The sequence below is a fragment of the Microcaecilia unicolor genome, chromosome 1 (assembly GCF_901765095.1).
Source record: "Microcaecilia unicolor chromosome 1, aMicUni1.1, whole genome shotgun sequence".
Lineage (NCBI taxonomy): Eukaryota > Metazoa > Chordata > Amphibia > Gymnophiona > Siphonopidae > Microcaecilia > Microcaecilia unicolor.
In genome coordinates this window covers 240,445,341-240,457,807 of record NC_044031.1, presented here as the reverse complement: position 1 = coordinate 240,457,807, position 12,467 = coordinate 240,445,341, and the positions used below count along the sequence as shown (strand labels likewise).

The window sequence follows — 12,467 nt, the reverse complement described above, 5'->3', positions numbered from 1 at the left end:
GCATTTGTAGCTCACCTTATCCCACCTCTTTGCAGGCTCAAAGTGGCTTACAATAATACATCATGAGTAGTAGAAAAGTGTTAGTATCATTATAAACATTTGGTATTGCACAAGCCGGCAATACTACTGCTACTACTACTTATAATTTCTATAGCGCTACTAGACATATAAGTGAAATTAAATAAAAATGCTACCAACAATAAAGAACGACAACGTGGATGCAGTAGCTCATAGGTTTGCTTACTTTGTGTTGAGTCAAGTGTATGCAAAACGATGGCTGCGCAGGGAAAGGGAAACAGAGATTAACCTAATTGGCTTCAGCGTTTTGATGTCATCCCAGCTCCTGTGCGACCCTGCTGCCTGCCAGACTTCTGCAGCGCTCCCTGCTCCATCGGCACGACGCACCGTCGTCTCACCTCCTTCTGACCGCTGACCCCGGGCCGTGAATGGTTGCGTCACGTGGGCGTCGCAGACTGTAGTTGCTTCGTCCTCCTGATGCCTGGCGGGCGGCCCGCCCACCGTGACCTAGTCTGTGTCTCCCCTCTGCAGGTTCTAGGGGAAGGGGGAGCTTCTGGCCGGAACTGTTTCAGCACCAGGGCCTGGCTTTGCGACCTTGCTCAGGTACATGTCCTTTATCGACGGCATGATCTTCCCTTAAATACTCACAACATTTCCCATGCATTGGGTGGGGGCTGTGAGAATGCACAGGCTACACAGCTATTCCATATGGACCTTGACATCAGCACAAAACTGGAGGGTTCAGTAGAAAAGGCACGGAGCAAATTTACTCGATGCCATTCAGCATGGCAGCCCAACCAGAACGCTCTCAGTTTTTATGTTACTTCTGAAAATGTTGATTGTAATTATGTGCATAATAATTGATACTTAACATCACTATTTTCTGGATTGTTGCTGCAACATTCTTCTTTTGCTGAAGATACAGGTCCTAGTGGGACCCCAGCCCTTTTGGCTCCTTACACTAACGGAATAGATTGAATAGTTATAAATTTTGTTCTATGACTCCAAAAAAACCTGCTTGCCTTTGTGCACATGTATGTGTGTGTTAATATGGAAGAGTGAACTCTAAACAACTCAACAATTCTCTGTACATTCACACATCGGTGGAATAAAAGACCTCAGAGATCTGTAACACAGCCAAACCTCTTGTTTGAATCTGACGAGGCAGCTTTTTCCTTATAACAATCTCAATCATTGACCAAAACTTCCACAATATTTTATATATAAAATCTTCATACTACGATCAAAATTCTTTACTGATTTTATAATATATACATCTTTTACAGGAGCGGGAGGAAAACAGCACTTATCTCAAATATTTTGATCCCGACAAGTCCCGTTTCACTTCCGCTTCATCAGGGGGTTTCAACAAAAACAAGAATCCATAATGTTTGGCAGCAACTCATCGCCACCATGGGCACTGACCTGTGGGGTACCACAAGGATCGATACTGCCACCTATTCTGTTCAATATTTACCTCAAGCCACTAGCTGAGCTGATTTGGTCAATGGATACTCAGTTCGACATCTACACGGATGATGTGCATCAAGTTATACCCATTGAACCTGACTTACCTACAGCCCTGAATAAACTAATTACCTGTCTAACATCAGTTAAAGAATGGGCTAAACACAACAAATTTTGCCTGAACTCATGTAAAACCGAGATTCTCTGGGTCCCTAACACAGGTAGATACATAACTGACATCAAATCACAAGTCAGGAACCTTGGAATACAGTTAGATTCAACACGTACTCTGATTCCCCAAATCCAAGGAACCTTCAAGGACTGCTTCTACTATTTCTACAGCTACGCTGTCTCTCTCCTTACGTCGGGAAGGTAACTCTTATCCCAGTTGTGCATGCCATGATAACATCAAGATTGGATTACTATAATGTACTCTACAACGATCTGACTACAAAGAGCCTGTACCAGCTCCAACTGATTTAGAATAATGCAGCAAGACTAACAGAAGGTTGCAAGAGACATGACCACATTACACCATTTTTGCAAAAACTTCACTAGCTACCAGTACAATACAGGGCTAAATTTAAAACTCTATGGGGCTCATTTTCAAAGCACTTAGACTTACAAAGTTCCATAGGTTACTATGGAACTTTATAAGTCTAAATGCTTTGAAAATATGCCTCTGTCTGATTTTCAAGGTCCTTAAAGGAAATAGCCCTGAGTAACTGAAGAATAGGATGATCCTTTACACACCTCCAAGGACACTAAGGTCCTTTCAAGGACTATCACTAACCAGACCCTCTCCAATAGACATTACACAATGTGATAACCTGCAAGCGAGCCTTCTCCAGAATAGCCCCCACACTCTGGAATGCACTCCCTAAAAGGCTCCGCTTAACAGAAGACTATCTCTACTTCAGGAAGCAGGCTTTTTAACCAGGCCTTTAATGGAAGAAGTAACTAACATGTTAGTCTCACTCACACACACAAGGAGTGATACGGGCTGCACATACTGCAGCAGGACATGTTTATCCACTCCTACCTTATCTGAGATAATATTTAACCATCTCTCTGACCTCATGTGCAGCTTTCTTTAAATTAGTCACCTTATTTTCTAACTCCTCTTACCTGTCTTCAATGCTTATACCCTACACTGTCAGTTAAAATGTATTGTGTTGATATTGTAAGTAGTATACTAGTAGGCACATTTTCGAAAGAGATGGACGTCCATCTCTCAGAAGCGTCCAAATCAGCATAATCGAAACCCGATTTTGGATGTCTCCAACTGAAGTCCGTCGCAAGGACGTCCAAATTTCAAGAGGGCGTATCGGAGGCGTGGTGAAGGCGGGACTTGGGCGTGCCTAAGTCTTGGACGTCTTTGACCCATAATCGAAAAAAGCAGAGACGTCCATGTCTAACACTTGGACATTTTCACCCGGACGTGTTTTTATTACGAATAAGACACAAAAAGGTGCCCGAAATGACCAGATGACCACTGGAGGGAATTGGGGATGACCTCCCCTTACTCCCCAGGTGGTCACTAACCCCCTCCCACCCTCAAAAAACATCATTAAAAATATTACGTGCCAGCCTCAGATGTCATACTCTGGTCCATGATAGCGCATGCAGGTCCCTGGAGCAGTTTTGGTGGGTGCAGTGCACTTCAGAGAGGCGGACCCAGGCCCATACCCCCCCCCCCACCTGTTACATTTGTGGAGGAAACAGCGAGCCCTCCAAAACCCACCAGAAACCCTCTGTACCCACGTACAGGTGCCCCCCTTCACACATAAGGGCTATGGTAGTGTTGTACAGTTGGAGGTAGTGGGTTTTGGGGGGCTCAGCACACAAGGTAAGGGAGGTATGAACCTTGGAGCATTTTATGAAGTCCATTGCAGTGCCCCCTAGGGTGCCCAATTGCTGTCCTGGCATGTCAGCGGGACCAGTGTACTTCAAATGCTGGCTCCTCCCACTTCCAAATGGCTTGCATTTGGATGTTTTTGACATGGATGTCTTTGGTTTCGAAAATCGCTAAAACTCAAGGACGTCCAAATCTAAGGGTGTCCTTGGTATTTTTGAAACGAAAGATGGACGTCCATCTTTTTTGGAAAATATGCTTTTTCCTGCCTCCGGATTTGGACGTTTTACAAAGACGTCCAAATCCCAACTTAGGTGTTTCTTTTGAAAATGCCCCTCTATGTCATACTTTGTTATTTGAGTATTTTTACTGTTGTAATTGTCTATTTCTCATTTGATTTATTCTTACTGTACACCGCCTTGAGCGAAGTCCTTCAAAACGGCGGTAAACATATATCCTAATAAATAAATACAGTGCTGAATCACTCTTATGCTGCACAGTGCTGATTCGCTCTCATGCTGCCATTCCCTATGATATGTTTGGAGTCCATTTTTTGTGATTACATTAAGTATATTTTGTGGATGGACTTTTCACCTTGTTTTTGTTTTTAATAAATGGAAGGGCACATGTATATATTCATATAGATACATACATCTCTGTGTGTAATATGCATATATTTTTCTGTTTTCCTAGGTTGCTGCTATTAACTCCTTGCCTCCTGGAAAATAAGAGTGAAATCAATGATAAATGAGTGCTACCTGATGACACAGAAGTGGCATTTTGGATTAACAAGAAAAATTGGCACAAATTCTTCAAGAAGGAAAATGCAACATAAAATTTAAAAATCTGTTTTCATCATTGACTTCACATAGGAATATCCTTTTTAAAAATCTGTTATGGCCTTGCTGATAATCTGTAATTTTGCTGTAGCCTAAACGTGCAGTTACCTAAACTTTTGCATTAGCCTAAACTTGTAGGCATGTGGCTTAAGCATAAAATAAAAATGACCTCCCAGCAGGAGAAATTTCTGAGCATTGTCCTGAGGCCACAGGTTTTCTTTTGCACAGCTTTCCTCTTCAGGATTGCCCTAGTCTTCTACGGAGTGTATCAGGATAGGACTATGTTGGTGAAATATACAGATGTTGACTACCATGTGTTTACTGATGCAGCGAGATTCATCACAAAGGTACACTTCCGTCATTAATTTTGTTCAATGATTTTTCATAGGGAAGGGAACATCAGTAGTAGCACATGTAAGTGATGCCTTGTTCCTCTCCCTTTTGGGTCTGTGTAACTTTAAAATTTGTGATACATAGCCTGATTAATCAATTGTGAGGAATAGCACAAAAATGGTGACTCCAAAGGGCAGTTGCCTCAGTGCTTAATTACATCACTAAAGTACTCTAATAGATACAGAACAAAATGGCATGGAATAGGGTAATGGAATTCTCATGGATGTATTTGTTATACAGTCACATCTTACAATGTAACTGAGGAAAACAAAAAATAAAGGGCCCTGTTTACTAAGCCGCGCTGTAGGCACACAAACCTTTTAGTGCGCTAACGCTAGAGACACCCATAGGAATATTTAGGGCACCTACAGCGCGGCTTAGTCAACAAGACCCAAAATATTTTTAAAAAGAATTATAAGAGGAAAATTCTAATATCCATTGTCCACAATTCTAGGTAATAAGATCAAGATATAGAAATTATAAAGGAAATTTTGCAACAGAACAGAGACAAAATTTCAGAGGTGGACGTCAGCCAGCCTCACAATGTTGTCAAATTAACTATGAGAATCCTGTCTGTATTTTAAGCTCTTCCTTAGAAACCTTAAATTCTAATATTCTAGCAGATTATGGGGCTCATTTTCAAAGCACTGAGGGGTCCTTTTACTAAGGTGCACTTAAAAGTGGCCTGCGATGGTGTAGACGTGTGTATTGGACACTTGTAGGTCCATTTCTCAGCGTACCTGCAAAAAAGGCCTGTTCTTTTGCTGAAAATGGATGTGCAGCAAAATAAAAATTGTGTGTTTCCGTTTTGGGCCTCAGACCTTACCACCACCCATTGACCTAGCGGTAAGGTCTTAGGGGTTAACTGGGCGGTAATAGTCTACGCGTGTACAATGCCGATTATTGCTTAGTGGACGCATGTAAAAATTGTAATTACCACCTGGGCCACGCGGTAGCTGGGCAGAAGTTCAAATTTAACGCGCGTAGGCGCCTACGTGGCTTAGTAAAAGGGCCCCTTACACTTACAAAGTTCCATAGGTAAGTATGCAACTTTGTAAGCCTAAGTGCTTTAAAAATACGACTCTATGTCCTTCCTGAAAATGCTGAAAACATTCTTGATGAGTACTGCTTAATGACAAAATATGATTCAACTGTTAACGATATCTGTCTTCAACGCTTCTCTGATGGTCATTTGGCATGATTTAATCAATGCTTACTGTTAAACTTTTATTGTTAGTCAATGCTGTTTATTGCTTATAAGCCACATTGAACCCGAGCCAGTTTGGGATAAATATCGTAAATAAATAATAATTGCTTAGGATCACTAAGGACATAGAAATTGTTCTGAAAACTAAGTCAACAAATACATCAAAGCAAAAAAATAATTCCTAGAACTTGAGCTGAGGACAGAGGGCCAAAAACTTGTGGCGCCTCTTCTGGGTATGCCTCGACAAATCAAGGTAAATTCTAATCTTTGATCCCAAGTATTCACAATCCATATAACAAAAATACAATTTTAGGGCAAGATACACTAAAAACTCGTTAAAGCCCTTTCCTTACCGATTCCCTTAGCGAATCGGTAAGGAACGGGCATGCATCAAGGATTAGGAATGCAAATGAGCTGCTTGTAGTAGCTCACTTGCATTCTCTATTCCGTCGTTAAACAGTCGGCCGGTCGAGCATGCGCAGAGCAGCCAAGCCACCTCCCAATCAAAAAAAACGTCCATTTTGGCCGTCATTCCCCCCGGCAATAATAAAAACGTCTTTTTTGGCAGTGCTTCACTCAGCTGAGAGACCTGGAAGTCTCTGAGCCAATCACAGCGCATTTAGCTCGACTAAACGCGTTGTGATTGGCTTAGGGACTTCCAGGTCTCTCAGCTGAGTGAAGCACTGCCAAAAAAGACGTTTTTATTATTGCAGGGGGGGAATGACGGCCAACAGATGTTTTTATTATTGCAATGACAAGCATTTGACACTTTTCCCTTGATTTGTTTTTTTTTTAACTTTTGTAGCAGTTTTTCAATCCCGCGCAGCCTCAGCGAGAGGTAGAGACCTCTCGTTAGATTTTTCCAGCATTAAGGCAATCGAAAACGGTTAGTGCATCTCATTACAATAGGGTTTCTGCACAATTTGCTCATCTGCATTCCGTTTTCGTTAGCTGCTACCGTCGTCGGAAAAAAGTCTTTAGTGCATGCAGGGTTTACTAGCTTGTTAATGGCTCGTTAAGTTTAGTGCATCTGGCCCATAGAACAGTGTCTCTGTCCGATTCTAAGGCAAATGGCACTAAGGGCCCTTTTACTAAGCCACAGCAAAAAGTGGCCTGCAGCAGTGCAAGCAGGTCTTTTGTGCATGTGCCGTGCCAGTTTTTACCGCATCCTGTAAAAAGGGCCGGAAAATGGACATGCGGCAAAATAAAATCCAGCACATGTCCATTTTCAGCCTGAGACCTTACCCACTTCCCATTGACTTAGCAGTAAGGTCTCACAAATACTTAGCTTGACTGAAGAGGCATCCTGTCCCCATACCGGATCGTCAGAACCACTACTGCTCCGGTGTATGAGAGCTCTCTTCCAGTGCTGTAATGCATAAACATATTCCAGCTGTCCACAGCTCTACTCAGCTACCGCTCATGTTGGTATCCTAGCTGAATCACAAACTTCCTGTGAGTATCATCTGCCCCCTGTTGCATAGTCCAGAACTTTAGTCTGTAGGTCTTGGGGGGTAATGGTGTAACAGTTCAACAAAGCTTTGTGCACCTCCTCGAACTGGGAGAACGTCTCTGTGGACAGACCTTAGAATGCCTCAAGTGCACTACCAGTGAGCTTTCCTCCCAGATAATGCACCCAGACTTTCTGAGGAATCTCATTGAGGTGGCAATTTTTTTCAGAGGCAGTTAGATATCCATCTATGTCATCTCTGGTATCATCAAACTGCGAAAACAAGTTGGGCTGTGGATCCCGGCTTGGGCCTTGGTGCAGGGGTTCAGCTGGAGCTTTGGATGCGAGCCATTTCCATCTCCAGCTTAATTTTCTGCAGCTGGAATTCACATTCCCACTCCCTCTCCTGCTGTTGCTGTTTCTGGTCCCGTTCCTCACGCCGCAGCTGGTCTTGCCGCTGTCACTCTAGCATGTAGATCTGCTGGCTCGCAGCTGGTGTGGCATCTGACCCAGCTAACTCATGGGCCTCTGCCCACAAGGGGTCTGTTCTTCTCCCAGGAGAACTCTGCACAGGCTGGTCCTGCATCTCCTCCCCATGGAGGTTATCTGGTTGCTCTTGTGTTAGGTTAGGCATCTCTAGTGTCTGTTGGCCACTGCCAGTTGCCATCAGCATGCTGCTAATCTCCTAACACTTAAAAAAAAGAACTGAACAGGAAAGGGACCCTGTTACTGCTGCACTTGTTCACTGTGCTCTGTGTCTGGAGGTTACAGATAAAAAGACTCTGAACCACTCATTGTATAGTGACCCTCACTCCACGCACTGAGTCTGACAATCCTACCATGCTGCCACCAAAAAGAAGGACAAAAGGTCTGTCAGAAAACACCTAACCACCCACCTGGGTTAACCCCGCAGCCACTTAGAGAGTCTATCCCCAGCCCAGCACAGCTCAGGTCTGTCTGCACCTGCCGTTTGTGCTCTATACTAGCACCCTTCTCCCACTGATTGGGTTTCAACTGCCTCTGGGTAAGTCTCCCACTCTCAAATTATTCCCAGTGATTTCTAGGTTACTGGAGGCCACACTTCCAGTGGTCCCACAGTTCCCAGAAAGCACTCACAAACCCAACACACAAACCACCTGGATTCTTTATCAGTCCAGACAGCAGAGTCAACAAACTGAAAATTGTTTACTGTCCTAAAAATATGGAACAGTGAAACATAAAAAGTGCAATCAGCAGAACAGTAACAGGTAACTGAAATATGGATCAATGATTACACTAACTAAATATTTGTTTACTTTCAAAAAAGTACCTGGGAAAATCAGGACATATAATTGTTCACTGAGTCTCAGCAAAGAGATCCTATTCTCTTTTCTTCCTGTCTAAGACTGGGGCAAAAGCCAGTACAATCCAAATGAAATGAGCTCCTGGGCCAATCAGAGCCCAGAACAACAATCTTTGAAAGTATACTGCAGACTGTCTTTCCAAAAGGCTTAAACAAACAAAAACAGCCTTGGCTCTGCAATAGCTTTGAAACATAAAACATGCACCACCTGCTGGCCAAACTATAGAAGTACACTTCAAGAATTAAGGCAGTTTTACAGGCTTAAAACACACTGTTCTGTCGCAGGCCATTTTTCTTAATGGAGGATGATGAATAGTGGAGTGCCGCAGAGATCTGTACTGGAATCATTGCTATTTAACATATTTATAAATGATCTGGAAAATGGAACCATGAGTGAGATGATTAAATTCGCAGATGACACAAAACTATTTATAGTTGTAAAAACACATGCAGAATGTGAAAGATTGCAGGAAGACCTTAAGAAACTGGAAGACTGGGCATCTAAATGGCAGATGAAATTTAATGTGGACAAATGCAAAGTGATACACATTGGGAAGAATAATCTAAATCTTAGTTACTTGATGCTGGAGTCCACCTTAGGAGGGACTTAGGAGTCAGTACTCAAGAAAAAGGTCTAGGTGTCATAGGCAGTACGCTGAAATCTTCTGTCCGGTGTGGTGCGGTGGCCAAAAAGCCAACAGGATGCTAGGAATAATTAGGAAATGATGGAAAATAAGAACAAGTATATTATAATGCCTCTGTATCGCTCCATGGTGCAACCCCACCTTGAGTACTGCATTCAGTTCTTGTCACTGTATCTCAAAAATGATATAGTGGAATTAGAAAAGGTTCAAAGAAGAGCGACCAAAATGCTAAAGGCTAAAGAGGTTAGGGTTCTTCAGCTTTGAAAAGAGATGCCTGAAGGAGGATATGAATGAGGTCTATAAAATCCTGAGTGGCGTAGAATGGGTAAAAGTGAATTGATTTTTTCACGCTTTCAAAATGTATTAAGACTAGAGGACACTCGATGACATTACATGGTGATACTTTTAAAACAAATGGGAGGAAATATGTTTTCACTCAAAGAATAGTTATAGTTAACCTCTGGAACTCAATACCGTAGGATGTGCTAATGGTAGTTAATATATCTAGGTTTAAAAAAAGGTTTGGATAAGTTCATGAAGGAAAAGTCCATAGTCCGCTTTTGAAACAGACATTGGGGAAGCCACTTATTGCCTTGGGTTTGGTAGCATTGGACATGCCATGTGATACAACCATATTGGAGTCAGGTTTTCAGCTTCCTATTGCAAACATTGCAATGGGATATACCACCAACTCTTGAGACTGCTTTCTTAAATCTACCAATACTGGAGCTAGAAGATGGAAAAGGTACGTTCTTCCAATTGGGTGTCACAACAGCTCAAATTGTGTTAGCAACACAATGTAAACATGTGGCCCTAGACTGGAAAGCTGTTGTGCAGAAATTGTATGTACTGTGTACGGACTGTGAACAAAAGGAGAGGCAAAAAATACCAGGGCAGTCAAGAAGTAGAAGCACATTGAAAAAATAGCATTTATTGGTCAACGTTAGACCTGAAGCGACCATGTTTTGGCAGTTTTTTGCATCGGGAGTATTTATTATTTATTTAAAAAATATTCTGCAGTATCACAAATGTTCTAGGTGGATTACAACTCTTCACATACATATGCTGGCGGTTCCAGGTTAAGAACTACACCCTTCAGCATGAGAGACCTCCGACAGTGATAGCAGCTTCCGCAGCTACCGAGGGGCAAGAAGTGCAGTGCACCACATACCGCGATGGGGAGGATTACCCTAGAAGAGCTCAGATCAACGGAGTCTCCTTCCCCCACAATTTTACCAGGCAAAATAGAGTTGACAGCCTGGCACTAACCGGGAGATTGAATGCACATTACTAAGAAGCTCTGTACAGCCAATCAGTGGAGGTATGCAAAGCTGCAGAAGGCAAACCCACACTGGCTGAGGGATAGTGGAGAGTTGTGTAAGTGGGAAGGTGATTTGCCAGACAAGGCGCTCCCATCCTCATCACTGTGAAGCCATCTCAGTTTCCTTCCTCCATGCACCTTCACAACAACCAGGATGGCCGGACTCACCTCCTTGAGTTATTGTAAAGACTGTGCCTTGCTGAAACAGCGCAACCAGAACGGACTCCACTCAACAAGGTGTAGGATGCCAATGACCACTGAGAGCCTGCCAGCGGGTGCACGTCAGAGCCCCCGGCTATGAGGACTCTTTTCCTCTAGAACTCGCCGAAGTAACCGTGGCCTATTCTCCAATTACGTTCCAAGTACAGGGAAGGCAGGTCTACTTTGGTGAAATTTTTGCATCAGCAACTGACCAGTAACTTAGATAATAACGTATAACAAATCTGAAGAATTGAATTTGCTCTTTACCCGCTATCTTCGTCAGCAGAAAAGAAAGAGCTACACATACGCCAGATCAGCCTATCAGTGCAACCAGAAAGGATTAGGGAAGCATCGAATGCCAAAATAAAAGGCCTCACAGTGATGGGTTTGGTTGGACACAGCAAAGTTGGTGTTCTTGAGAGGATCCCTTTTTTACATCTAAGCACATTGTCACATCTTTTTACTTCTCACACCCTAGCATGCACTTGTGTAGTGTCTGAAGCAACATCCGAATGAGTTAAGAACCTATTCCTAATCCTCCCCACATCTGAAACAACTGTCAACAATATGAGACTTTACTAGCTGTTGTCAATGGCACCTTACCCAATCCCTTAATTTAGCATACAACTATATTCCCCTCCCAGCTTATCCTTACTTACCTAATTGGGAACTGCCAACCACTACTCTGATTGATTGTACGCAAGTTCTACCATGCTCTATTGAAGTTCTACAATGTACTTCCACCTACAAATGTTCTGAAAGAGACAGAAACAAACCATGTCTAAGATCAAAGGACCAGACAAGATCCCTCAAACAGATACAATGTCAAAAAATCTACATCTCCTTCTCTATTCCCATTCCTTGTTACTACCTTAATATTAGATCAGTGGGCAATAAAATACCATTCCATAGAGATTGGCTAGAAGAACATCAACCAGAATGCCTCTTCTTAACAGAGACCTGGTTATTTTCTGAAGAAGATCTCCAAATTAAAAAACTATCTTTAGCGGGATACAAACTATTACACTGTCCTGGACCTGGAAAAGGGGAGGAGGTATTGCCCTCTTATACAAGGATATATTTGACGTCTCTCTTACTGACTTGTTGCTAGCTTCAGACTTGGAGATCCTCGCATGTCATCTCAAAGATTCTTTGTTACAAGACGATTTAACATGCATACTATACTACTTCCCCCCCCCCCCCCCCCCAAATAAGTGGCCTAAAACTTATCTCGAATTTTGCGAATTTGTTTAAAAAAAAACTCTACTGATAATTCCTATCTATTACTGGGAGACATTAATGTCGATTTTAAAAACTTGTCAGATACTAGTAGGACTGAACTCTGCGATTTCCTGTCTTCTTTGCACTATGCAATACCTTCCCCCTCGCCAACCCACAGTAAGGGCCACCAATTAGATCTGGTCACCTTCAGTGACAACGAACACATGAACCCCACAATTAGAATGTCAGATGTCCGTTGGGAAGAATCACTATGGTCCGATCACTATAGATGTTCTTTTACTACTACTAGGAATAACGTATAAAATGTTTGTACGTTTGGGAAGCTTGCCAGGTGCCCTTGGCCTGGATTGGCCGCTGTCGTGGACAGGATGCTGGGCTCGATGGACCCTTGGTCTTTTCCCAGTGTGGCATTACTTATGTACTACTACTATTTATCATTTCTATCACAATTAACTGGAACCATTTTAAGAAAGTTCCCAACCAACAAT

At 42.7% G+C, this 12,467-nt stretch overlaps 1 protein-coding gene across 2 annotated transcripts in view; it reads left to right on the top strand.

Annotated features, from left to right (window-relative positions):
• Positions 1-325: 325 nt before the first annotated feature.
• Positions 326-12,467, top strand: part of PIGM (phosphatidylinositol glycan anchor biosynthesis class M) — a 47,373-nt gene continuing 35,231 nt past the window's right edge. Inside the window, exons 1-3 of one of the 2 annotated variants that reach the window (XM_030205024.1) lie at positions 326-621; positions 1,305-1,857; positions 4,034-4,526. In XM_030205024.1, coding sequence (XP_030060884.1) covers positions 4,320-4,526 — 207 coding nt within the window. In that variant the 5' untranslated portion in view covers positions 326-621; positions 1,305-1,857; positions 4,034-4,319. The remainder of the gene's footprint in view (positions 622-1,304; positions 1,858-4,033; positions 4,527-12,467) is intronic. The other variant, XM_030205027.1, reaches the window with a different exon arrangement.